The 27,908-nt window shown below is 48.9% G+C and overlaps 1 protein-coding gene across 1 annotated transcript; it reads left to right on the top strand.

Moving 5' to 3' along the window:
• Window positions 1-6,587: 6,587 nt before the first annotated feature.
• bmp1a (bone morphogenetic protein 1a) lies at window positions 6,588-27,426 on the top strand. Its single transcript, XM_068760642.1, has 20 exons — window positions 6,588-6,732; window positions 13,014-13,127; window positions 14,643-14,756; window positions 14,880-14,997; window positions 15,995-16,173; window positions 16,460-16,565; window positions 20,003-20,127; window positions 21,791-21,906; window positions 21,980-22,082; window positions 22,771-22,887; window positions 23,305-23,450; window positions 23,543-23,738; window positions 23,955-24,080; window positions 24,645-24,838; window positions 24,953-25,133; window positions 25,220-25,345; window positions 25,542-25,669; window positions 25,810-26,023; window positions 26,133-26,383; window positions 26,970-27,426. Exons 1-20 carry the CDS (start codon window positions 6,588-6,590, stop codon window positions 27,102-27,104), a joined length of 2,934 nt encoding a protein of 977 aa, XP_068616743.1. The 3' UTR covers window positions 27,105-27,426.
• Window positions 27,427-27,908: the final 482 nt, after the last annotated feature.

A 27,908-nucleotide genomic window follows, 5' to 3' on the forward strand; every position in this document is an offset into this window, starting at 1 on the left:
ATCCGCCAGAGCTCTCACGCTAACCTCCAGGGAACGAATCATGTGACTGTAACCTGCAGCCTTCCTGCACTGTGATTATCACGATATATAGGCTCGAAACATTATATGTGCAACTCCTGATGCTCGAATAAATAGAAGCATTTGACTGTTTTTAAATCCTTTTGCCATAATTCTGCATTTCTCTTAAAAAGAGATAGACTGGTGGTAGATAGCTTACATATTCATACCTGTCAACCTCCAAGGCTCCATGGCCTTACAAACCGTTGATTTTTTCCTTACAAAATACAAAATAACCTTACACCATATATTTTTTTTCAAATGCGTTTATTTATGTACATAGTTGGACATTATTAATTAGGATAGAGTTTAATTTTGATATTTTAACTAAACTAATAGTCACTAAATATCAAAATATATGTAAAATGTATTTCGTGTCAAAACCGGGAAAAAATATGGAAGAATTAAAATGCTGGAAGTTTAATGTTCTCTATAAACTGAAAAACATGGATTATTGAGTCACGTCCGGTTCCGCTCGTCTTTGTTCAGGAGGGCCGGGATTATTTCTTAGAGATTAAGCTAGAACCTTCTGATGGTCTGGGTTCCAACCAGAACCTCTCGTCTCCAAGGATGGTTGTTGGATGGATGCATCTGAGCCTCTTTAGGGGTGCTTTCACACTGCACCAAGAGGACTCGGTTCCTTTGGGAGCAAACTCCTGCATTTATAATTTGCTGAAAGGTCTGCGTTCACACTGTGATTTATTCACAAAACGAACTTTCGGAGCAACGTCATGTGGCTGAAAGGGGCGCTCGTCGATTGGACAAAGTAGAAGGGGAAGTCCCGCCCTCTCCCATGTTAAATGTTACACAACGCTAGTCGTTTCTAACAAAGACAAAGTCGCTGGAGACTGAAGTGGACTCCAGGACTACAAATAGTTAATAAAATGGACTCCAGGACTACAAATAGTTAATAAAATGGACTCCAGGACTACAAATAGTTAGTAAAGTGGACTCCAGGACTACAAATAGTTAATAAAATGGACTCCAGGACTACAAATAGTTAGTAAAGTGGACTCCAGGACTACAAATAGTTAATAAAATGGACTCCAGGACTACAAATGTTAATGAAGTGGACTCCAGGACTACAAATAGTTGATAAAGATACAGTACAAGACTTTTTTTTTCTTGTTGAAGATTCATGTAAATATTTACACCATCAATATAATAGACAAGACAAAGATAGACATTTTCTAATTTTTATTCAATAATTCATTTATGTTTGTGAATTTTATCGCTCTAAATTGTCAATACAGTATGTGTGGCGACATGTTCAGGGTGCACCCCCGCCTCTCGCCCATAGCCAGCGGTGATAGGTGCTGCAACACCTATGACCTGCAAGGCGTGGGGGGCCGGGGTACACGGACCTGATCGTCTCACCGAAAAGACTTGGATGGGTCTTCGGATTTCTTTGACCTCCGAAAGAGGCCACAGAAAGACCTGAAGACCCGAACAAAAGCGTTGCTCTTCTGTTTCTTTGTCTTCTCCAGACGTGTCACCAGCATGTCGATGACCAGCGTGTAAATTGGCACTTTCTTCCCCATCAGGATCATGCAGACTGTCCATGTGTCATCCATCAGTTTGCAGAGCTTCTTATGGACAGCTTTGGCGAGCTCTTTGACCTGTTTCAGGTTCATCTCCAGAGAGATGCTCGACTCCTGCATCCTGGCGACTAACAGACTCGTCATCAGCTCGGTCATTTCCATCATGTCCGTTATGTCAACGTTCGTCCCCTGGAAGATCCTTGAGAAGAGCACTGTGATAATCCAGCGACACCGCTTCTCCAAGTCTTCAGGCGACGCTGCTGTTTGGACGTCACACCTCTCTTCAGTGGGGAGATCTTCCTCTTCCACAGGCACCAAAGGCACCCCTTCTATGATGGCCGGGGCCTCTGGTGGCTCTGGAAGAATTTCCTTTTTCCTTTCTGTGGGTTCACAGACGACATTTTCCCTTTTAAAATCGGTACTTTCTATGCCTTGGACGACGGCATCGGCGGCATTTTTAATGGAACATCGCACGTCGTCTGGAGGAATAAAATCTCCCACATTCACTGCCGGCACTTCCTTCGCTTTCTTCCTGCAGAGGAATTTGCGGACCTTGGGTGCAAATCTCTGGAGGAGCACCTTGAAGTGCAGCAGTATCCTCAACCAATTGTTCCCGGGATTTTTGAAGACACGCGGCTCACTTGCTTCCGGCGTGTTCGCAGTTTTTACGGGGCTGCTGTGTGACGAAGAGCATAAGCTCTTCATCACCTCGTTGGATAAAAGCCGTGACATTTCATACGGTGTCATGACCTCAACGACCTCTGGAACACCCATTGTAAAGGCAAGGACCGGTGGAATTACGTCTTCCAGCGCTTCCTGGACTTGCTGGTGTGCAACAGCAAAGCCGGTCCCTGACGTTTTTGCTTTCAGGGGAGAACTGGGAATCTTTTCAAGCAGTTCTGGAGCTTTTTCCAGAACTGCTTGACGCACATCATCAGTTACGACTTGAACTAAATCTGTGAACAAATTCCCAAGCTGTGCGTCAGTATTCGGATCAACGGTCCCTGACTGAAGACCCTCCCACTCTTCCTTGGTGAGATTCCCAAGGAATCCTGTGAAAAGCTCACCGAGCTGTAAAGTGGATTGTGCATGGAGGGCCAGAGCCTTGTCCTCGGAGTTCTGTGGTGATGCTTGCATCTCTGTAATTGTCATTGATCTTTGGTAGATACCTGAGAGTGTTAGTGTGTTTGTATATATAGGTTTCCTCCAGATGACTTCAACAGCACATCAAAGTGGAATATCACCATACACATCAATAGGTAACCCTTTGATGTGCACCCCCCCCCCCCCCCCCGCCACCATCAAAGACAATAGTATGACACGTTACATCAAAGACAATAGTATACATCAAAGACACACTAACACAGCATGGCAGCAATTTCATCACAAACATGGTCCCAAGAAAACTCTGATCTTGATTCCCATTTACAAACAAACAATCTCATTTTTAAATGCTGAAGTCTCAAAACAAAAAAACGAGAACACACTCATCAGAGGGCTTCTTGGTTAAATATGAATGAATGCTATAATAATAAATTAATTTAACATGCTGATCAAAATATCTGTATCAATTCTAATGAGTGTTTGTCGCGTGTGTGAATATATTTCCATGCAAACACATCCTTTTCTTCTCATGCTCGTTGCCTGTGACCTGCAGGTGTCCTCCAGTGCTGCAGATGGCGCTGTTCATTCTGACATCATCCTGACCTTGTACTATCTATCAGTGTAGTGGATTTTCATTGGGACAGCTAGTGCTGCCAAACCATATAAAACATGTCAGAGAACCCGATGCCTGATTTACGCACTGAAACAGATCCGTGACGATTTCACAGGTTCTCCAGAGAAAATAGTAAAACCGATTGATCTCAATCCTCCGTGTAAAGTTACAATTTCAGAGGTGTGTTCAAACTGAGTCAAAGACGAGTTAGACCAGGGGTCCCCAAACTTTTCCTGTAAGGCCCACATAACGTCTCCCTTCTCTGATGGAGGGCCGGGGTCAGTTTGTACAGGAAAAGTGACGATGGCAGGGGGGGGGGGCTAAACATTTATTGTTTTCCAGACAGCCACCAAATAACCAAATAATACAATAAATAATATTTATTATTATTATATATATATATTATATTATTACACTATTAATAAAGTAAATAATAACCAAATAACCCTTTCTTCACAGAAAAAAAAGTCAGGAAATAAATATAACACTATTAATAAAATAACCAAATAGCCCTTTCCGGGTTCCTCACAGAAAAAAGGTCCATGGAACATTACCTTCCTGGTCGTATGTGATCATCATTAAAATTGTCCCAAACAAAAGGAAGAATGCTTTTCTTCAGAATATTAATATATTCTCCACTATCAATATTACTTTTAGGAAACAAAATATTGAATTAATGACCCCTCTTAAATGCAGCCCATACAATTATTGACCCCCCCACCGGCGACTCATGTTGTATGGAAAGGAAAAAAAAAAAAAAAAGATTTTATTTTTTTATTTTATTTTTTTATCTGGGATTGTTCAGGGGGGCGGGCCAAATGTGGACCCCTGAGTTAGACTGAAAGAGCTGATTGGACTACAGTATTGGCAATAAACGTGTTTATTACTTCGGAACCAGCTTTTCCTTCCGGACCCGGGTCCTCTCCGTTTCTGGGTCGGGGTCCAGTCGAACTGAATCAGACTGAACCGATCCAGAAACTGGGTCAGTGGGTCATTTTGGCCTGAGGGGTATTTGATCTGCCCCACCTTCAGACAGCAGCATCATCCTGCCCCGTTACCCCCCCCCCCCCCCCGTTCTCCTCCATCGGTAGACCGGAGGTGCGGAGCCTGACAGGTATCGGAGCTGCCGTCTCCCGGTCACTCACAGGAAATGCAGCGCGCAGCTTTAGTAAATATCACCGATATTAAATAATTCAATTTGAATCTTAGGCTTCAGTATTTTTGTATTAACAGTATTTCATCATTAACAATCGCACCGTATAGGCCTCGTGTATATTAACACCACCTCTATTAATTAATTAATATGCACTGGAAAAGCTGCGATGTGTGTTTGTGTCGTCAAGCCTTGTGTTCTATGACATCAATGATTGTATGAGGCCGTATTTCCCATCAGCACTCCGTCATTGCTTCCCTGGAAACGGGCTTTTGGCTTGAAACTGCCAGTAAAAAACTGTCTGAAGATGCTCGGCAGTGTCCACTAACATAAATATTTTGTTCTGAGTTGTAGCACGAACAAGCTGAGAAGCCCCTCTTAAAATCTAGTGACGACAATCACTCTCATTGCCTGACAGCTATACTGCTGCGTTTACAGCGGCAGCATAAATAAAGCCCACTCATCTCTGCAGACATCCTGTCTTAAAGTCCACACACTCCTTCCCTCTTATGTACGGTAAGGATGACTAATGCCAGTCAGCAGAGAACAACAGGGCTGTTAATGGAAGACTCCCATCATCATCATCATCAGAATAGAACACTTCCATAAGAGCGGGTGAGTAGAAAGCAAGACAAAAGCAGAAAGATTAAAAGTGACTGATTGAGCGTAGTGATTTTATTAATATGGCACATTTCATCGCTGCCCAAACATAGAAGCACTTTGGCTTTGTCCTTCCACATCTGCTCCAGCTCCCTGATGTTATCACCAGCTGGCGTTGCCACATCGATCACCTGACCAGCTGTGTGTCTCTATCTCTGGATGATGGGCCAGTAGCTGTTCATTAGCCTGGAAAATGAAGATGAGATAGATAGATAGATAGATAGATAGACAGACAGACAGACAGACAGACAGACAGACAGATAGATAGATAGATAGATAGATGATAGATAGATGATAGATAGATAGATAGATAGATAGATAGATAGATAGATAGATAGATAGATAGATAGATATGGCCCATTGCTCTTTTTTGCACTACCACTTCTAATACGCTACTAACATAAATCACAGCACACCAAACAACTTACCTATTAATACAAATACAAATTAAAGTAAAAAATAACATTAAACGATGTTGTAATTGAACATAAATACAGAACTCATCAACAGAGACACACAACATCTAACATTAATACGCAACTTGAGAAATCAAAACACGACACAACGACTAACAAATACACAATTAACATATTTGCACGCAGTACTTGGATAAATACACGACTACTACACATCAACACAAGTCAAATATAATATATATATAATACACTATTTACATACAATATGAACACAGCAGCATATAAAATAATACACGTGAGTTCTAATTCAGGATGAATTAATTATATAAAGTAATGTAGGCTGACCGAGCTATATATGACAAGCCTGGGGGATCGTTAATCAATTAATAAAACCGTAATTTATTTTGCAAAATTCAAGCTGCAAAATGTTAAAATTTAACTTTTGATTTATGTGTATGTTCCGTGTTTGTCCGAGAGGTGGCGCCACAATCGCTTTAAATTTGGTGCCTTCTCGCACACGCGCGCTCAGCCAACCAGAGAAAGGTCAAGGATGCGACTCAATTAAACGATAAACAAAACCCTTTCATGAGAAATGTTACGAACTTTTAAATAATAGTTTAGATAAAATAATTTGTATCTTTTTTTTTAGCAAGCTCCAGAGTAAAAATATGACGACATTTTTATTTTTTTATTTTTTACTTCAGACGATTCATTATGTTTCAGGTCAAATGTGGCGAAACTGTCGCCGCTAATGATGACGAAGAGAAAATTACTCGTCAATCAAACCGACGTCGCTTATTGGCTCCTCGAGGACCCGAAAGCGGTATAAAAACACGCCGAGCTCCACCTCGCCGCCCCCTCGGAGCTGCCGTAGCAAAGTTTCTCCGCGCTAGCCCGGAGGAGAGGACTCGCTGCCCCCCCGGAGTCACCGGAGAGAGCGGCTCGGTTGGAACCCCGCCCATTTTCTCTCTCTCTCTCCCTTTACCTTTATCCCGAACCCTTTCGCCGTTGCCCCCCCCCCCCACCCACCCACCACCACAATAATGGATCTCACGGCGAGATGTTTGTTTCTTCTTCCCTGTCTCGGCGTGATTCTGGCCATCGATCTGGAGGTGATTGATCCGGGCTACTATGTGGAACCCGCTGCCGCCTCGGAGCCAATCGACTACAAGGATCCCTGTAAAGCTGGTGAGACTGATGAGCTGTTTGATTTATCCACCTTCTCACTCCGCCGGGTACAAACATGCCACGAATCTGCTTGTGGAGCTCGGAGACGTCGACCCGGAGGCGACGCGGGGTTTTTTTTTGGGGGGGGGGGGGGGGACAGCGCGTGGATGTAGTTCCGAAATGCTCGAGAGAACATTTCGTGCGTTTGTTTTGTACTAAATGACAGTTTGAAACATCTGGAGTGGTTGTCGGTTCGAACCCCCCGACGAGAGGCTGCAGCTGATTGAGGGAACATGAACGACGGGTCGCTTCGAACTTGGAAAGTTTGCGCTGGTTGAAAAGTTCCACGCTGCGTGTTTTTTTTGGGGGGGGGCTTTAAATCCTGCTTTTATCCCCCACGCTGTGCGCGTGTACTTCCGGCGTGTGAGTTGTGCTTAAGGGAGCGTGCGTTGGTGGTTTCTCCCTTTTCATAGTTTTATTTCCTCTCTTTCTCTCTAAACTCGGGGCAGGGTCACACTGTGCTTCTCTTTTCTCCACCGGCTGTCCGCGCAGTCACTTAATTAGTGGAGGAGGAGGGGGGGGGGGGGGGGGGCAGTGAAATGTCTAAATCCTGCATGTTTCCCATTTACTTATCAACGCGTATCTGACATGTCATTGTAATCGTGTGTGTGTGTGTGTGTGTGTGTGCGCGCGCGCGCGCGTGCTGTGAAGTCACCCAAATCCCTTTTTTTGGGGGGGGGGGGGGGGGTTGCACAGATTGTGTTTTCCATCTGGTGAAAGTTATTCAGGTTACAGAAACATTTGGCTTCAATCAAAGTGACCTCTAAAGTCCTGCAAAAGTGAGCTGATGTGACATTTGGGTATAAAACCGATAACACCCCCCCCCCCCCCCACCCACCTGCTTTTTTTTAACTTCCTGGTCTGCAGCGCGCCGTAGAAAACGTTTCTCCTGACGGGTTGATCTCTTGACCTTTGGTTACCTGTTTGATGCTCTTCTGTCAGCTTCCCAGGATGCTTCTTGTGGAGCATCGAATGCAGGAACGCTCTGAGGTGCTGATCTCTTGACCTTTGGTTACCTGTTTGATGCTCTTCTGTCGGCTTCCCAGGATGCTTCTTGTGGAGCATCGAATGCAGGAACGCTCTGAGGAGCTGATTTCGTGCTCGTCGTCCTCCTGATTGTCCTTAATCAATTATCGCTTGTGTTTTGTGCTGCGAGTGAAGTTGAGAGGTTGAAAAACGATGCTTGTTTAACCTGATGATGACGATGATGATGATGATGATTACACCCCGATCACTTGTCCCACTCGGGTAGTCCTTCATTTAAGTGTGAGTCTTTTACAAAGGATTGAATGACGCTTCGCCGGCCCTGATGGGGATGCGTCGTTTGGAGCGAGCGCTGCAATAACGTTGAGTTAATGCCGTCTATCAGGAACTCGACGAGGGGAAAACGCCTTCGCTGGCAGAACGGCAGACTTGGCAGCGTCCCAGCGAGTCAGTTAAGACCTGCAGGGATTCGATCCACTCCGTTCCTGGAGTGAAACCTGGACGAGAACTAGTCGTTGAATTGTGAAACATTTGCGTATTAATTAATGAAGATGACGCATTAATCCGTTTGAGACTCATCCGCTGGCGTTTGTGGCGTCCGTTGTACATTCTGACGGGGGGGGGGGGCAACCTGAAAACCCCCTTGTCTTGACCTCGTATGCACATGTTTTTCTCCTCTCCCTCCCCCCCCACCCTCTGACTGGCTAAAGCAAATCACAGACTGTAGGTCATTCACTTCTTGCAAAGTAGGCACACGGGGGGGGGCACGCTGGCCCAGGTGAGCGGAGTGCAGCCTGTCGAGGAGGGGATTTGCTGCTGTCAGCAAAGCCTTGGGTCATGTGACCAAACCAGCATCTGGCTTCATGAGGACGTCTAATAAACGTCCTCCTTGTGTCTGTTTCGACTCCATGAGGCGTCCCTCGCTGTTAAACCCACCTGTGTGGCGCTTCGTATTGCTGTTTATCCATTGATCACATGTGCCCATTGATAAGTTGTTTATCTTCCAGTCATCTGTCGGCGACGGTAAAAAGGTCGTGGCCCACAAGCGGGTTGTGAACCCTTTTTGATCTGTGTTTGTTTCAAAGAGAAACATGATTTTGTGTCTCGTTGCTGCAAACGAATGAGTCCGACCCGATTTGTCACGTGAAGATGGGAGTCGGTTCGACGCTTGTGTGAAATGTGGTCGGTGATTGATTAGTGCTGAATCAAAGGAGACTCCTAATTCATGTCGAGATGTAAAGATGTGATTCTTCTGCTCCGCTGCGTCTGACACTGACCTTTAAATTATCAGCGACTTGGCGTTGTCCGGATCAGCCGAGGGACTTTCTAAAGAATGGCGCTCTGTAGGCCGACCAATCACACGCCCGTCTGTTTGGATAGCCTCGCACAACCCGGCGATATTGTGTGAAATATTGTGTGTCCTTAAATTTTCTGCATTTTCCGGTTTGCTTCTTGTGAAACTCTTTTTGGCGTTTGGTCCGTTTTGGCCTCTGAAAGCAGCTGATTCTCGTTACCCGAGTCCCCTCCCCATGTCTGGGCTGCGATTGGGCCTTTCAGTTAACACTTCAGCAAATGCTTGCCTCTTATCACGGTATTCCGGCTGTGTGGCCACGCCCACACTTTTACAGGGACCCCCCTGCCGCTTCCCTCTCTGCGGGGTTCGGGTGATTAGGGAGCCGGTCTATTGGCAGGAGCCCGGCGCATTAGCTGGAACAATATGTTTATTGTCGGAGCTTAGCAATAACTAATCTCGCATGGCGTTAACGCAGTCTGGGTGCCGAGCCTGAGGAACAACAAATTCTTTGGGAGAGCTCATTTAAATGACGGACGGACGCCCGATCAGCCTGCCCTAATGGCCTGCCTAACCTCTCCATTATTCAGTGGGAGGCACGTTTCTGCTCATCTGGAACAATTGTTCCTCTATTCCCTCCACCTGGAGTGAAGGACCTGGGGGGGGTTCTTCAGCTCTTATTTATGGGAAGGTCATGGTCGGTGTCCTCCAGATTTAACTCCTCTGCAAACGGGCTCAGACGCTGCTTTTAGACGCCCGTCCTCAGAAGATCCTGCTCTTTCCTGCGTTGGTCCGCCACCCCGACCAGAAATACCGAGTCTGGGAGGATCAAAATAAGTTCCTGTGAAAGGTGAAAAGCCCCTGCCGCTTGGGCGATGAATTATTCATCCGTGTGAAGAGCTCGGACGCTGTGTATCATCGGCATTAAAAAAAAACAAATGGGGGGGGGGGGGGGGGTATATCGGTAATCAGTGGCAGAGAAGAGCAGGGAAATCCAATCTGCTAAAGGGCTTGATGGAGTGTGAAATGTGCACGTGACCATAACTCGGTCTTGATCTCTGCTGCGACTTTATTGGAAAATAATGACGAGATTCTCAGACCGAGTCTTCAGACACTGACGTAATCCGTCTCCTAATCAGACATAACCTGTGTATGAAGTGCAGATGAGTAGTTTGGATGTTTGTGTTTTTTATTTTTTAAATCCCTCTTCTGCATTTTTGCTCGCGTTAGTGTTGGGAAATGTTAAGCTCAGCGTTTAACTGAAGGCGGAACAGCCGGATTGTCGTTTCAGAGTAGGGAGGGGTTAATGTCCGCCCCTCGACGGGCCTTCCTAACGTCGTCATCCTGCTTCTTTACCTTTCCTGTTTAGTCTCATGTCGCGCTAGATCTGCTGGTTCCATGCAGTGTTTAGAGGACTTGGCCAGCGTGTGTTGGAAGTGGGAGGTGGGGGGGGGGGGGGGGTGAGAATAAAAGCTGAAAAGTGATACTTGCTGTCATCAGATGGTAATCGCTTTAAAGCAATACACTGTTGGCCTCTATTGGAATTCAAATGCAGCGTTTGTTACCAAACACAGGCCGTGGAGGGCGGCGCCGGGGTATTGTGATGCATCCCAGGCCCGCATGTTGGCCGGGCGCCGCCCATCCCTCGTCGCTGGGTCGTGTGCGCTGGCGGCGGAGCGGGCCCTCTAAGTATAGGCTGGGGTCGGTGTCTGTCGAGGCTTAGCGTTGATGTTTGCGCTGGTTTCGGTGGCAGATGTCGTCCAGTAGTCGCAGAAGGAGATTTATGCGACTGGTCCCGGAGTGTTCGACGCCGCGTCGGTCGAGGCGAGGGCAGATGAGGTCTCGTGTGTAATCTGATGGGATGTGCTGATTGTTGGAGGCGGTCTGAGATGAGGATTAAGGTTCGGATAAACCCTCCACCCTATCATTTTCAGGTTAATCGAACATGAGAACATCGTTTCATGGATTTGTGACATATATGCACACAAAGGTTTGTGCTTGCCTGTTTGAATAACGATGGCGGCTTAAAAGCTGCTAAATATTCTGCTAGATATTAATATTATAGCTGCAGCTGTTGTGTTTAGGCAATGAGTAACGTTTGGGAAGGGCCGCCGTCCTGCACTCGGTTGCTGATCGCTCGCCATCTGCCACATTCGCTGGGCTTTAATCTACAGCGGCACACGAGTCCGTACTTGTCGCTCCGTCCCCGTATCCAGATGAGTCTATCACCTTTCTGCAAAGCCTGTCCTCAATCCAAGCTCACAGTTGTACAATAGATTCCTTAAACCAGGCGTCTGTGGATAATTAGAGGCAGGAGACGAGGGGATTAATCCTCAATCCCCGCGAGTGTCTCCATAAACCTGCGACGGCGTCTCCAGGACGACCGCTGCAGCCTCGGGAGACGAGCGCTCGCGCTAGCGGGTCACGCGCTCGCTCGCTCTCCGATCTCCACCGATCTGAGAACCTTAAACTGGCCCGTCTTCAGCGCGGCGATGGAGGGAGCCTCGTAGCTCCTTTGTTTTGTGTTGCCGTGCGCGTATCGTGGCTCCAGTTGTGTTAAAATGGAGCAGAGGGCTTGATGGGATCTTCTGAATATTTCTCTTGAGGCATTCCTGGACGTCAACAGCAGCTACTTGGAATGACTCGCCGCTGCGCTTGCTGCCTGTTCTTTTGAGCGCTAAGCCCAGTTCTGGGAATCACAAGCAGTCGGCCTGTCCATCCTACACTGCACAACATCTGGTAGCCTCCCCTTATCACGTTCTCCTGGCAGGGTCTTGTTCACGAGTTTTGAACATATTCTGTTATCTCTGAGGGATGTGAAAGTGAAGTGGTGTGCTTTTTTGTTTTTGTTTTTTGGGGGAGCACGAGTTAAAGAACCCCCTTTGACCTCTGGAATTTAAACCCGCCACGCATGCATGCTGCGTCTCGCTGGCGGTTCTGCGACGCATCTTATTATTAACCTCCAATCCCAGACGGTGTGTTGCTGCTGTGCATCATCTGCAGCGTTCCTATAGCACAGCTGACCCATATTGTTCCAATAATGCTGCTCTGGTGCAAAGGCATGCGAGCAAAAACAAAAATGTCTTTGTTGCTTTTGTGCTTTGTCGCAGCAGTGGATAAAAAAAAACCTGCTTTTATTGCAGAAAGGGAGAGTTTGCCTACACGGTTCTTCTCGTGTATTTTGCAGTAAAAGTAGCTTGTACTGCTTTGACGACTTACAGATTCGGATTGTAAATCACACCCGCAGCTCGGCCTTCTCCTCACCCCATTAACCTCCAAACACAAATTGAAGGCTGTCGATCTTTCTGCTCCGTATCTGCCTCCACATTTCCACAGCAGAAGGAACAGAACTCCTTCTCTCCCTATTCTATTGTCACCTCCTCATCTCAAAAGCGGCGCGCCTGTTTTACCTAAACCCCTCCGGCACGCTCCCTCCACCCAACTTCTGCATGCAAGCCGGGCTGTAAATGCCAGAGGCACGCTGATGTTACGAGCCTGTAAAACTGAGGGCCCCGTCTCAGCATAGGGGGCTCCTAACCTGTCCTCCACACTAATGGGGGGGTTGGTAAGGAATCTCATAAAGCACGTTCCTCAAAGTGGGCCTGCACGGTAATCCCCCCCCCGTCGGCCTCATTAGAGACTCGCTGGACCTGAGATAGTCAGTGTGTCACATGTGGTGACTTGTTTGGTAACATCTGGAGTGACTGTGGCTCCATCAACCAGACTTCCTGACTGTTTCTTCATTGCATTAATGTTCCCAAACCATGTGGGAGTATGTCGCGTGCGAATCCATCCTATTTTTTGAAGTAGATTTTTTCGGAGCGCTCTGTCTATTCCACTGCAGGAAAAGGCTAGACATCGCATCCTACACCGTCTGAGCGACAGGAAGCGCTCCAGGCTCCACGGCGCTCCAGAGCCGATGCTCCGTACTGGAGCGTTTCTTATAGCTGTCCGTTTTCTGTTTCAGTTGCCTTCCTGGGAGACATCGCGCTGGACGAAGAGGACCTGAAGTTGTTCAAAGTGGACAGAATAATCGATTTGGCTCAGAGGACCGTCCGGACTCTTAATCACACGGACACAGGTAAACGGCGTGATGTGAAAAGCCCTCGTTAGTCGCCTGATGCAAATGAGTTCCACCTGAGATGGAACCGAGACGAATCCCCTGAACCAGTGACGCGGCACCGACCGGCCTCTACTCCCTGCTATTTTACCGATTTACTCACAAGCACCCCAACTCTTCGTCCAAGATCCTTTTGTTTAAATGCCAGAATCACAATTAAAGCCTTACCTTTCTCGTCTAACTGTGAATGGAGGATCTTTTTGTAATTATGTTGTTGTAATTAGTTTTTTTTGAGTCTCCCCAGCACTTTTTCTTACGGTTCGCGCAACAGATTTGGATGTTGTCAGACTTTTCTTCAACACATGCACAAGTGTACGTGCTAATTGATCTCGCCAGGCGGCAAAGCTTTTCTCTCGCAGACTGAAAATCATCTGATTTGAGTGTTATGGAAGCTCGACCTTGGTGCAGGATGAACAGAAACCAGAGGCACTTGTTTTGTTCCTGCAGCAGTACTTGAGAATAAGGCCGACTTTATTGGGAGACCTCTATCGGTGTCATCCAGCTGATCTCTCACAATGAACACACCATTTATACGTGTTGCTTGAGTTGTGGCATCTTGGGGCTATTTGGTGGCCATTCCTGCTTTGCCTCTTTTCCGTGGCATTCCCATAAACCTCCAGAGGATAGCAGTCGGCATCGTCACTGGTTTGAGAAGTCTTAATAAATGCTAACTTATCGGTTTCTGACAGTGTACCATGGGGATTCTGCAGGAGTAAGATGTTTAATTTGCTTATAAAATCGACTGCTGGAGGTTTTATGTGGAAAAACTGTAGTCCATTTTATACAGATTCTACTGGAATTACTTCCTGCAATATCTAAAGGGTTTCAGTAGTTCTTATCTTTGCTCATCAGACTTAAGCTCCAGTAAAAATCTGCTCTAAGGATCTCTTCAATGGAATGTAGACTTAAAATGTAATTTTATTTCAATGTCTCTTTAGAAGTGTCTTCAAAGGGGATGTTGCTGCAGGAAATAATTCACTGAAGTATCACGTCCCTTCCAGATAATAATTAAAATCTGTTTGACATTTGAGTTAACATTTTATTATTGTGAAATAAGTGTACTTGCCAAACATTCGATTGATCATTCGCTGATCGATTGTAAATGAGGAATAGTCACCAACACGGTTCTTTCTGTGCAGTTTGAGTCTAAAGAACGTGCTTTATTTGTGTTGGTGTGAATCACACCTGTTCTGCAGTGTCGCGGTTCGCTGGGGAGGCGCAGGTGCAATATTCGGTTCAGATGTGGATTATAATCAGGGTTGGCTTTGGGGTTTAGTCGCCATGGTTACTTTGCATTTATGAGCCTTCGGGTGACATTAAAATGGTGAAATTAATTTTAAAGGGAATTCAACTTCAATAAAAACCATCTGTGCAGAAAGACAAATGTCCCAGGGACTGAATTAAATTTCTAAATGGCATCAAACTTCAACCAGAGAATTTGATCATTCTCATCTTGTCTTGGCTTGAAATGTTCAGGTTTCGCCAATCAGAGCCAAAGTTCGCAGCGCAGGAAAAGGGCTGCCACCTCCAGACCAGAGCGGGTTTGGCCCGAAGGCGTTATTCCCTATGTCATCAGTGGGAATTTCAGCGGTAAGTCATCGTCTACTGGCCCTCCTCTTCGACGTGGTTGTGGGCCACCCTTTTTGCTCTTTACATCTCTTCCTGTTATGGTTTTTCTCGTCTCCACTGATCTCCGTCCGTCCTCCCATTCAGGAAGCCAGCGGGCCATATTCCGCCAAGCCATGCGGCACTGGGAGAAGCACACCTGCGTGACCTTCATCGAGAGGACGCAGGAGGAGAGCTACATTGTCTTCACCTATCGACCGTGCGGGTGAGTCTTTACTTCCCACGTGATGGAACTGAATAGTGGGCCTCTGTTGTCTGCAGCTAATTATTTTAGCGCCTCAGCGCTTTCCCTCGCCTCCTGCTCGGCTGCCTTTGACATCGTTCACCCTTTCTGTGCTCGGTCCCTGTGCGAGTCGTTATTTCAGCCCCTCGCTAATCCAGTCAATGAGCGGAAATGTTCCTTGTGCTCTGAACACGAGGGTCATGCATAGTGAGCAGAACCCCCCCCGAAGGAGAGATTTCCTCAGCCTTCGGTCAGTTTACCATCCTTGACTGAAGTTGGGATCAGCATCGAGGGGGAAGCGCTGATTGTGACGCTTTGGTCATGCAAGGTTCTTTTTATTTAAAGCCTTTGTTACTGTCGGAACCCAAAAACCAGTGGAGCTCATTAATCTTGCAGATGTGTTAAGAGGTTCTCAGGAGGCACGTGGTTTCTTAAACCTCAGATTTAAACCACAAGCTGGAACTACTGCGTCATTAGACGCAATGCGCCGCTGATGTGCATCTCTAAATAAGCAGATGCAGCTCCTGGAAACGAAACTTTTCCAGCCGTCGATGGCCATTTTTAGCCTGGTAACTGGCCTCGGGAGAAACAGGGATGACATTATCCACCCGGGCGGCAGCGGTTAGACGCGGGAAGGCTCAACTCTGCTGCATATTCAGCAGGCCCCAGTCTGCCCTGCGCAAAGTTCAAGGCGTGTCTCGGGAGAGCCTCGCTGGCCCGGCGGTAATTAGAGAGCGGCCGTCTGGCCCACAGGGCCGCGATGCGCGCCCGTCCCACACCGAACCTTTCATGTCCCACAGTCAGTTTTAAAAGGCCAACCGATCAAAAACGTGTTGCATAGCAAACCCGATGCAGGAAACGTAGTAATTTAATACCTCTGAGCCAGTAGATGTTGCTTCCTTTGCATTTGCCGCTTGCTTTTTGTGCTTTAATGGGCCGACAGTACTTTGACCCACCGCCCACGTTTTGCGATTCACAGGTGCTGCTCCTACGTGGGTCGTCGCGGAGGGGGCCCCCAGGCCATATCCATTGGTAAAAACTGCGACAAGTTTGGGATTGTGGTGCACGAGTTGGGCCATGTGATCGGGTTCTGGCACGAACACACGCGGCCTGACCGAGACGAGCACGTTAGCATCGTCAGGGACAACATTCAACCAGGTAAGGAGCCCAGGTCTCGGCAATAACGCTGGAAAGGTGCAGGAAGAGATCAAATCGGGCTAAGATGGAATGGAATAGAATAGAATAGAAAGAATAGAATAGAATAGAAAGCCTTTATTGTCATGGCATAGTAGCTACACAATGAGAGGAGCATGCGTGTCCTTATCCTGCAGGGTCGGCCGTTTCTATCATTTGATGATTAATCCTCGGACTCTATTCACCTTTGACATGTGAGATTTCATAGTGTGACTTCACGTCATATTTCATCTGTGCTCTCCCCCCATAGGGCAGGAGTATAACTTTCTAAAGATGGAACCCGGGGAGGTGGACTCTCTGGGAGAAGTCTACGACTTTGACAGTATCATGCACTACGCCAGGAATACGTTCTCCAGGTAGGAGCCCAGCCAAATTCCACTCCGCACGCCCCAGACATAAAACAAAGAAAGAAACTAGATCAAGTCAGGCCGAGCCGTTTCCCCACTCAGCTGCAACCTTTCAACCCCTCATCCCATTTTCCATCTCTGCAGAGTTTTATGGGCTGTCTCTCTCTGTGATGCACCAGGGCTCTGTCTCGGAGCCACTGCTGAGCAGTGTGTTCCCACGGCTGGAGTCAGAAAGCTACCTGTTAAAGACTGAGACTAATGCGTAGTTAGAGGGGGTTCGCATTGCGCATTGCATGGGGCTACAGGTGGAGGTGGGCTGACGTGACTTTTTTTAAATATATTTTTTAAAGATTAAATTGCTTATTTCTGTTTTGAGAATATCAAGGGTCAAAAATAGTTCAAAGCAAGAAATGTGACATGCCTGGTTCTACCCCACCCCCCCCGGATCAGAGGGGATTTGTCGGCTTAACATCCAGCTTAGCTGTTGCTTCGTGGCTTTTACTTGTTCTAACTACAAAGCGGTGTAGTAAGATTAATAAAAGTCCAGTAAAGCCTTAGTGTTCTGTATCCATCGTGAAAGCGTCTCCCCTTCCCCACAGCCTGTTCAAATTAAGGTTCCACTCCCCGGTTCCTGTTGCTGCCCCCCCCCCCCCCCCCCCCCAGCAAAGCGGTGTCAGTCCTGGGCCTGGGCTGACCCAGCAACAGTAGCTCTGCTTCGTTACAAAACGCTTTCTGTGCACCAGGATGTGAAACTCCCCGTAAAGTCTGTGGTTTAATGCCATGAATCGGCTCGTTGTGCTCCTGGATGCCCTTTGAAGCGGTTTGATGATCGGTAGCCTGATGCTAACTCTTAGCTGCTGCAGTGGCCGGCGGAGTCATTCCCCCTGCATGCAGCAGAGCTTATAGCACCTTTTCTACCACTTTTTGTTTTTAAGATGATCCCTGCTGTTAAAGATCTTCAGGTCAGCCTTCCCATGCCAAGGAATGGAGCGGCTGACTTTTGCTGCGCTTGCATTTCGAATGCTTGCGGTCCGACTCTGAATTGTGTTCACAGGCTTTGGACGGCGGGTAAATAACTGATAAAAAAGGTACAGACCTTTCGGGACCGTTTCGGGAACCTGTCGCCCAGAGATGCTCTTGAGTGTGTCGCGTATATAATGGCACTACATTTCGGTGCCAGCTGGCCCACTCCTCACCCGATGCTTATAGGGTGTGGTCGATCTGGCCTCCGAACACTTCAGTTAATATGAAGCGTTCACCAGCTGGGTGGCTGCAAAGCCGAAGTTGCCTCCTTCGGGCGTGGTTGATTCCGATTCAGCTTCTGAGTCATCAGTGGAATGTCGAAAGCATCGCTACGCTCCCCATGAAAGCGGCTTCTCAACAACCCGCCCGGTTGCATCAACTTGGCACCGACTTGTGTTGCTGTTATCGTTGCCTCCTGCCGACCTGTGCAGGATGTGATCACGGCTTTGTGGACAGAACCCACATTCTGACCTTCTGACCCTCGCCTCCATTGCATAGTCAAACTAAACCCGTTTCAGAAAGTAACGGGATGTCTCTGCGACGTTGTGCCGAACGCTGGAGGAGATTTCCGGCCTTCGGTGACTCCTTTGTCGGTCGATGCGAGCGAGTGAGCCCAGACTATCGTGATGACGTCGCTCGCCCTGCTATGAGAACCAGCTGTTTGCGTTCGTACTGACTCGGCCGTTCCTGTCAGCTCTACTAGACGCTATAGATGCCCCCTTTTTTTTCTTCTTCTTCTCCTTCCACCAGCGCTCGCATGGCCCATGTTGCACTCTCAGCATGTGGGCCTCTTCGCAAATCAACTTCCACGGTATTCCAGCAAACAGATTCTGGGAAATGGGGAGGGGGTCTTTGTGTAAACGGGGGCTTCGGCTGGTTGTAGGCCAACGAACAGCCCGTCCCGTTCTGCTTTTGATTTCAGTAGAGGTGCAGGAGTTGAGCGGAGGATGTTTTGTTCTACAGGATCCTTTGTTTGGAAAGAAACTCACGAGTGTTCCCCCCCCCCCCCCCCTCCCACTAGATTTCTGCCTGCCCAGCACTTTAAGGCAGGGCGTCCATTTCAGTTTTAGTCTTGGGTCAAGATTTGAACTCAGCCCTGTGATCTTGTAATTTCGTGGAATGCACCACGGCCAGCCGAGCCAGCCGTGCCCCAGAAGTGTTTCCGTCCAGTAACCCCCCCCCCCCCGCTCTGTTTTCACCCCGGCTCCACTGCTTCTGTCCTAATTCGTGGAACTGTGATCGATGGACCGTTTGGACGATGGACTGCTCCGGGAATGTTGCAGCGGTGCAGTTCAGGGCCTCCCGTTGGCTTTTCACAAGTTAATCCGAGCTCTGCTCCTTGAGCCCCGATTGGCCGATTCACCTGTGCCGGGTGTCTCTCCTTGTGGCCCCGGCGTTAGCCAGTGTTCGCGCCGTGTCTTACAGTAAATCGCCGTGGGAAGCCAGGGCCTTCGCTTTGGCTGCTGTTCACAGGATTTCATGGCTTGTCTTGATGTTTCGCCGTCTCTCTTGGGGACAAGCGAAGCGGATCCCTCTGCTTTTTTTTTTTTTTTCCTGGGCTTGTTGCTCTCCGTGTCCCTCTTTTACCCAGAGATGTTTTTCTGGGCCGATGCGCGGATCGATGCCAACTCAAATAGAGACCTGCCAGCGTGTCCTTTTGTCGTCTCTGACAACGGCTGGAGTGGCGTTTTTTTTCACCGACAGCCAGCCCAGACGGGCAGAGACTAGACTGTTAGCTCAGGCTGCTCTGTTTGTACATGCCTGGCGTTGATGGGCATGTCACCATGGGAACAGCCGGGGAGCCAGGCGGTAGCTCGCCAATAGTTGGAGGGAAAATAAAGATGATAAACTAGCAAAGTGTCAAGTGAGGCAGCAGCGTGAAGGGAGTCTCTGCACAAACTGTCCAGTTCCTTCGGTCGTTTGAAGTAAATGCTTCGGCGGATGTTTTTCTTCGGTTTTCATTTTGTTCTTTCAACAATCGAAGCAGCTTCATGTTCTGCCATTTTATTCTGATCCCTCTGGCATGTCGGAGAAGCTTCGGGTCCGTCTGTGGGGTGAGGAATGTGGAAGGAATAATGTCCGCTTCAGCTTCAAAAGCAGCCGCTGGGCCCGTCGTCGGGGATTTACTGTGACTGTTGGGTTTTAACCTGGAAAGTCTGAGTGAACGTTCTTTTTTAAAAGACAAGACTCTCAACCTTTGTTGGACACATACTTTGACCTTCAGTCACAGGAGCTTGTCATTGATTAAAGAGATTCAAATACAGAACTTCATATGGAAATGAGCTCTTTTTCCTTCCCCTGTTGAAATTGCCCTTTTTAAATAAGTCACATAATTCTGTTCATATTGGAAGTGATTCAGATGATCTGCACGCCGTCTGGTTTCCACGCATCATTTAACACGTGTCCCTCTTCCTGAATTACAGAGGCATCTTCTTGGACACCATCTTGCCGCGCTACGACGTGAACGGCGTGCGCCCACCCATCGGCCAGAGAACCAGACTCAGTAAAGGGGATATCGCTCAGGCGCGCAAACTCTACAAATGCTCCAGTAAGTCCAAAATGACAGATCCGGTCTGCTATGGGTTTCCTGCTCTATACTTACTTGTGTGCGTGTGCGTGTGCGTGTGCGTGTGCGTGTGCAACACTGCCCTGAGAGCGAGGTCTGCAGTTTGACCCGCCTTTTCTCGACGCAGCACATTCGCCTACTATTGATGTGGCGGCGTTCCCTGGCTGCAGCGTCTGACACTCCCGAGCTGGGAGGAGTGTAAACGCTACCAAGGGATGGGAAGTTTGTCACGACTCTTTCCCAAATAGATGTTAAAGAACAGCTGTTGCTGATGACTAAAGTGATTGTTGGGAAAACCGCTCGCATCTGCGCTTCAAGAGGATGTGGAATCAACGCTGAGCTGTGTGCTCGGGAGTGTTTCATGCGTTTCGTAACCTTCCTCCTTTTGGAGCGACGAGCTCGACCGCTGTTGTAAACAGACTTTTACAGCATTAACAGACGCACGTTGACTCGGTTGTGAGTCGGACCAGGATCGCTGAGCCCGTCGGCCTCTAACGCTCGGTGAATAAACCGTGATGGGTCCCCAGGACCCCGGCGCAGCCCGTAAGGTTTTCATGCGGGACTGGAGATGACTCTTCATGTCTGAGTGGTTTTTGGTTGTTCTTCACCAAGCGCTGTCGCTTGCGGGAACAGATTGGGTGAGGAGCTAGCGAGTCGCTACATGTTCTTGGAAATAAAAAAAATCCCTAAAGAGCCACGGATCTCCCGTTCATGCGACATTCCTGGGAGCGTTTGTCTTCCCCTGGTGGGTGCCTGAGTGGTTCTTAACCGTTTCCCATTGTTGAACCTCTTCCGATCATAAAGTCACGGTTCCAGGGTGCTTGTTTGGGGTTTTTCTGTTTTGTTTTTTACCGCTCACAGGGGTAACGAGCCGAGGGAGGTTTTTTCTTACTTCAGCATTAAACACGCCCGCGGTAAAGATCACAGAAGTCATGGCGAACGCACAGGCAGTTGTCGAGATACAATCTGCCGTCTTTTTGTCTGTCTTAACTAAACACACATTTCCTCCTCCCAGCATGCACCTCCCTTTGTTATTCCATGCAGTTGTGTTCGGAATGAGCCCTCGCACGCTGAGCTTTTGCCCATCAAACTTGGAGGCTTTTCACTGGCGCAGGCGTGTACATAATGCATCGCATTCTTCAGAGGGCTGGGCTATTTATAGTGGGCCAGGTTTATTTTCAGAGGATGCTCGGATAAATTGTCTCGCTTTGTCTCTTCCCGTTTGTGCGATCGTCTTGTGTAGCTGGGGAAGGGGAGGGGGGGGGGCAGGGGGGGGCACGTGATGCAAGTGGAACTTGATGTATTGTGATAAAATATAATTAGATACCTTTTTGAAATGCTTTAAGCATTTAAAAATGTGGGAAAGATGACTGGGCCTGGTTTATAAGATGGCGGTTGAATTCCGAACTCGAGGCAGGTGTGGATGGAGGGATGATGGATGGCGTCGTGGGTGAATATTATCAGCAGATGTGCGTTTGAACACAAGCACCGCCTTTTACTTAAGGTTCAGGACTAGCATTCCAGCCCGAGGCCTCTGTCTCCTCACATTCAGCTTCAGAGCTGGTGTCTAGCTCAAATTAGCGGTTTGGGCGTTTGGGGTAATTGGCCGTGCGTCACGCCGTGCGCTCGTGTCTATTGTGGACAGGATGTGGGGACAGTCTGCAGGACAGCAGCGGCAACTTCTCGTCCCCTGGATTCCCCAATGGATACTCGGCCTACATGCACTGTATCTGGAGGATATCCGTCACCCCAGGGGAGAAGGTACGAGTGAAGTTGACTCTGAATGTGGGACTTGGTCTGTGCCGTCACTAATCACGCTCTTCTGGCTTTGAAGATAATCCTCAACTTCACTTCCATGGATCTGTACAGAAGCCACTTGTGTTGGTACGACCACGTGGAAATCCGAGACGGATACTGGAGGAAGGCGCCGCTCAAAGGTCCGTTTTAATGTTTCCATCGCCGTGCTTCTTGCGTTGTCTGAAGTTTTGGCCTTTTTTAATAATTACCCTTCGGTTTGCTCAGACTGTAGCAGGAGGTGCTGCTGGAACATATTTCCTGCCCTCCTGCTTGGTTTTCTCCTCTGCTTTGCTTTGCTGTGCAATAACCCAAAAAACAATAAAATGCCAGCTGGAGTGTTGACTAGTGGAATCCCCTGCATCGTTCCAGACATGTTCTCTCCATTTCTGAGAAGGTAAAGGGCAGAAGGAGATGAGCCAGTTAAAGGGAAGAGAAAGAGAACGTAATTATGGGTCTTTTTCCAAATACTGTACAAGAAAAAGATCTGGCGCTTTATCCCCCCCCCCCCCCCCCCCCCAACTGAAAGCACGTTTTTGGCTGGCATAAAGGATAGGAAACGGCTAAACAGATTTTGAATATATGAAATTTCTGGAACGGTCAGGATATGAGTTTTTTAAGGGGTTTAATGCAGTGCAGTTTAACCTAACTGGTAGAATATACAATGTACGAATATACAAACCAGGACATTTAAGATGAATATTCTTGCACCGTGTTTTACTGCCTGTCCAATCGTCTCGCGATGCGTTTGGGATAAAAGGCTGCGTGGAGTCATTTCAAATCCGTTGCTGGCGTTTTCATGGTCGACTCTCGTCTTCACCTGCAATCCAGGTCGTTTCTGTGGCGATAAGCTGCCCGAGCCAATCGTCTCCACCGACAGCCGACTCTGGATCGAGTTCCGCAGCAGCAGCAACTGGGTGGGGAAAGGTTTCTCCGCTGTTTATGAGGGTAAGCAACCGTTCGCTGACCTCGCTGAACTCCATTCCAGCACATCACACAGCTGACTAAACGCATGTGCAGTCACACGCACGCACACGCACACGCACACACACACACACACACACCCAACAAAGCGCCTCGAGGCCACGGTAATATCCAGAGTTCTTGGCTCCCCTACTGCTGATGTGTCGAGCGCTGTACGCTGCGTGGATCAGATTTTGGCCAGCCACCGTATCCATTGTTTCCAGACTGTGCAAAGGGTGTGTGTGTGTGTGTGTGTGTGTGTGTGTGTGTGTGTGTGTGTGTGTGTGTGTGTGTGAGAGAGAGAGAGAGCTCGTGGTGCAGGCATTTCAGATAATCCAAATGGCATAAATCAGAACTTTAAGCATGTGTGCTGGAGATGTGTTTATTTTTAATGTGGTGCAGCCATCTGTGGCGGCGAGGTGAAAAAGGACAATGGGCAGATCCAGTCTCCCAACTACCCCGATGACTACAGGCCCAACAAAATGTGTGTGTGGAAGATCACCGTCGCCCAGGGCTACCACGTGGGCCTCACCTTCCAGTCCTTTGAGGTAGGACGCCAATCTTTTTGTTCCTCTTGCGGCGTCCGGGGCTTTTTTTTGCTGCCGTCCAACTCAAACCTCTATCCTGCGACTTTCCCCAGATTGAGAGACACGACAGCTGCGCCTACGACTACCTGGAGGTGCGCGATGGAAGCTCTGAGAGCAGCCCCCTACTGGGCCGCTTCTGCGGGTACGACAAGCCGGACGACATCAAAACAAGCTCCAACCAGCTGTGGATGAAGTTTGTGTCGGACGGCTCCGTCAACAAGGCCGGCTTCGCTGCAAACTTCTTCAAAGGTCAGAGATTAAGGGTTATAATCTCGCATATGCCGTCTGTGGTTACGTTTCAGATGCTGCAGCTGTACGTTGAAGATATTTCCGTCTCTCGTGCTGGGGGGGTTGGGAGTGAACCCTTTGCCTGGCTCTGCTGTTGTTTTTGGAGGGGTTCTCTTTTAAGCTAGGGGGGGGGTGGAGGGCATCTCACAGGGTCCCAACGTATCTTTGTGTTTTCAGAGATGGACGAGTGCTCCAAGCCGGACAACGGTCGCTGTGAGCAACGCTGTGTCAACACGCTGGGCAGCTACAAGTGTGCCTGCGACCCGGGCTACGAGTTGGCTGCCGACAAGCGCAGCTGTGAAGGTAAGTACAGGGAGGGAGGAAAGTCCCCGGCGCCGCTCGGCATCTAATTTACGTGCTGAAACACTTTACGCAGCTAGTCGCCAGAGAAGATGCCCCCCGGTGCATTATCTTTAAAAGGTTGGAGTTGTAACGATGCGAGTATTTTTATCTTAAATTGCATGTCTAAGACGTAAGTATTAGTGCTGAAGCTGCAGTTCATCTGGTTAACCACCAAACCGCCACGCAAATCCAGAGAACATCCACCATTACTGCAGGTCGGTGGGAAATCAAGCCATAAAAACTGGGACGCAAACTGACGATTCTAGTTTCGCTAAAGCGTCTGCAGTTTGAGGGTCGGCGCCACGTAATTCTGGCCAAAGATATGTAGGTGAGGGAGTCGGCATCGTCTGTCAACATGTTCCTTGTTGCGTAACGCCCCCGCTGGCCCGTCAGCATGTCTGTTCAGGACAAACATATTTCAGCCTCCGGTTTGGGCAGCTTCTCTTGCAACACACTTGGAACGCGTCCTGTTGAAACATTCGCTGCATCGAGCTGATATCCGAGTCTCTCCCGATGTCTGTCCAGCTGCCTGCGGAGGGTTTATCACCAAGTTGAATGGGTCCATCACCAGCCCCGGCTGGCCCAGAGAGTACCCCCCAAACAAGAACTGCATCTGGCAGCTGGTCGCCCCCACGCAGTACCGCATCACTCTGCTCTTTGACGTCTTCGAGACCGAGGGCAATGACGTGAGCATCGGGGTTATTGTGAATCCGTACGGGGTGGGTTTGTTCTGTGTTCTCGCTTTAGCGCTGCATCTGTCCGGCCTCCACAGCTAACGAAAGCCTTCCTGTTTTTTATAGAAATGAAATGACTGCACGTTTTCCTCTGCTCAGGTGTGTAAGTACGACTACGTGGAGGTGCGCAGCGGCCTGTCGGCAGATTCCAGGCTGCACGGAAAGTTCTGTGGCGCGGAGAAGCCGGAAGCCATCACCTCGCAGTACAACAACATGCGTATCGAGTTCAAATCGGACAACACCGTGTCCAAGAAGGGCTTCAAGGCCCAGTTCTTCTCAGGTGAGTCTCCTGGCAGCGTCGTTGGATCTGCCCGTCTGTCTTAAAGGCACGCAGCCACTAAGATCGCGGCCTGGGTTCTTCCTCAGACAAAGATGAATGCTCCAAGGAGAATGGCGGCTGCCAGCACGAGTGCGTCAACACCCTGGGGAGCTACAGCTGTCAGTGCAGGAGCGGCTTCGTGCTGCACGAGAACAAACATGACTGTAAAGAAGGTAGATGGTCTCAAATCGACTCTCATTCAACTCAGTCAGGCGTGAATTTAAAAACGACCGGGGCTCCTTTTTTGCGAGGCCGGATTCTTGAAGGCGAGCCTTTTTCGCGCCTGCCGTTGGGAGCGATCGGTGCATCCACCGGTTCCCGTCTGGCCTCGTTGCTGGCCTAGACTCCTGAATTCTCTTCCTTCTACAGCTGGCTGTGATCATACTGTGAACAGCGTGAGCGGTACCATCACCAGCCCAAATTGGCCGGATAAATACCCCAGCAAGAAGGCGTGCACCTGGGCCCTGACCACCACCCCGGGTCACCGCGTCAAAATCGTAGGTGTCGGAGCTTCTCGTAAGCCGCGTAGCCCCCCCCCCCCATGTGTCAGTTGCATGTGCGGTTGAAACGGCAGAGTTGCGGAAACTTAAGTTAATTTTTCTGCTCAACACTTCAAACTGAAATCGTTTCCTTCCAGACCTTCAACGAGATCGACATGGAGGCCCATCTGGAGTGCGCTTACGACCACATCGAGCTTTACGACGGCCGAGATGGAAAAGCTCCGAGTCTCGGTCGCTTCTGCGGCACCAAGAAGCCGCCGCCCGTCACGTCCACCAGCAACAAGTTATTCGTTCGCTTCTTCTCCGATAATTCGGTGCAGAAGAAGGGCTTTGAGGCTTCCCATGCCGCCGGTAAGGAATTATGCTTTTTAGAACCCATATAAATTCATCTGAGACTGCAGCACATTCACTGGAACCTCGTCAGACTGCCTTACAGAACATCCCAACTGTTTCTGCACAGAGTGCGGAGGTCGCCTGAAGGCCGAGGTCAAAACCAAGGACCTGTTCTCGCATGCTCAGTTCGGCGACAATAACTATCCCGGCGCCTCCGACTGCCAGTGGATGATCTCGGCGGAGAAGGGCTACGGCGTGGAGCTCATCTTCCAGACGTTTGAGATCGAGGAGGAGGCGGACTGCGGCTACGACTACATGGAGCTGTTCGACGGCGCCGACACGAAGTCGCCACGGCTCGGACGCTACTGCGGCTCGGGGGTAAGAACCATTCCATCCTCCAGCTTCGACTGGTTTGAAAGGGTGTTCCTCTGGGCCCGGGGGTGCTGCTGCAGAGGCGTTTAGCAGGTCGCCACTCCCTCGCCGTCGATGGCCTATCGAAGTCTCTCCCGTTTGGTTTTCTCTTCCCATTAATCAGCCGGCGCTGTGGCTGCAGCTGGTCTGAGGCCAGCAGGGAGCAGGAAGCCCCGTTTCCTCCGGTCAGAACGGCTTAATCTCATTTACACACCTCAATGATAAGCGCCGGTCATTCCCTCACGCTAGAGGCGAAGCAACAGCACCAGAACCCCCCCCCCCCCCAGGGAGCTGCCCCTCAATTAAGTTTCCTTTTTATAGAGGGAGCTGAAATAAACGTGACACAAGTCGGTCCAGAGGAGAATTAAAAACCTCGTTATAGTGAAGGGAGGCTTACTTTGAGCCCAAGGGCGTCTCTGTCCAGAGGGACGCATCGTCCCGGTCCACTTTCTGAGGTCCTAACAGACGTGCAATCAGTGATTAGTGTTTCTAATATCTCGTGAACAGTAGGTTATGGTTCTATTAAAGATCGTTCTCTCGTCCGTCTCCACAGCCTCCGGAGGAGATCTACTCGGCCGGGGACTCCATTGTGATCAAGTTCCGCTCCGACGACACCATCAACAAGAAAGGGTTCCACGTCCGCTACACCAGCACCAAGTTCCAGGACACGCTGCACTCACGCAAGTGACCAGCGGGGGCCGGAAGGGGCCGCGCGGGGCAGAGGGGCAAACGGAGGGGCCCCCAGGGGAGGCGGCGGCGGCAGCCTGATGCTCGGAAACCTTCGGCCGCCAGGATGAATCAGGCAAGACAGAACAACCGTAAGACCACCAATCGCACCTCAGCTCCTCGGGGCTCCAGCGCCCCCCACAGACTGTGAGGAGTAAAGCCATTCTGCAGTACACCTTGTTTTTACCTTTTTTATGGTTAATTTTTGGGGGAGGGAGCATGAACGTCTGCTTTAGGCGGACTTTATGGGAAAATTTTACGACCCCCCCCCCCCCTTAGTCCCCTCCAGATAGTTTTTTTTCCATTCTTTTTTTTTTTAACGTGCCTCCTCATGAGGTACAAAGGAGTTTAAACGGTGGATTCTCAGGACCTGTAGGAAGGCAGGCATCAGCCGGATACATCCCTGCTTTTGTCGGGCCAGCCCGTCACATCGCATCCAGAGAGAGGAGAGGAGAGGAGAGGAGAGGAAGAGGGAGTAAAGGAGCGTCCTCCTGCTCTCCTCTCCTCCCCTGACGTCCTCGTCTTTTTTCTTTTCTTTAATTTTTTCCTACCTGTAAGAGGATTAGACTTGACTTGAGATTTTGATACTGTATGTCAGTCAATTGCATGTAATTACAAGGAGAGAAGGAAAGCTGTACAGTGGGCAACACCAGCGATTGTAATCGGCATTGTCATGGCAACCAGTGGCAAGATTCTCGTTGTTACCATTAGCAAGGAAATTAAGGAAACTGTTATCTTATTAAAGGACTAGCACGTGACTTGTTCC

This window comes from Brachionichthys hirsutus, chromosome 4, assembly GCF_040956055.1.
Source record: "Brachionichthys hirsutus isolate HB-005 chromosome 4, CSIRO-AGI_Bhir_v1, whole genome shotgun sequence".
Taxonomy (NCBI): Eukaryota; Metazoa; Chordata; class Actinopteri; order Lophiiformes; family Brachionichthyidae; genus Brachionichthys; species Brachionichthys hirsutus.

Bases quoted from the DNA above. Each gene is read 5' to 3' on its own strand.
- bmp1a (XM_068760642.1), top strand. From the start codon at position 6,588: ATGGATCTCACGGCGAGATGTTTGTTTCTTCTTCCCTGTCTCGGCGTG. The intron at 25,134-25,219 runs GTGAGTCTCCTG...GTTCTTCCTCAG, and splicing joins CAAGGCCCAGTTCTTCTCAG to ACAAAGATGAATGCTCCAAG. The intron at 25,346-25,541 runs GTAGATGGTCTC...TTCCTTCTACAG, and splicing joins CAAACATGACTGTAAAGAAG to CTGGCTGTGATCATACTGTG.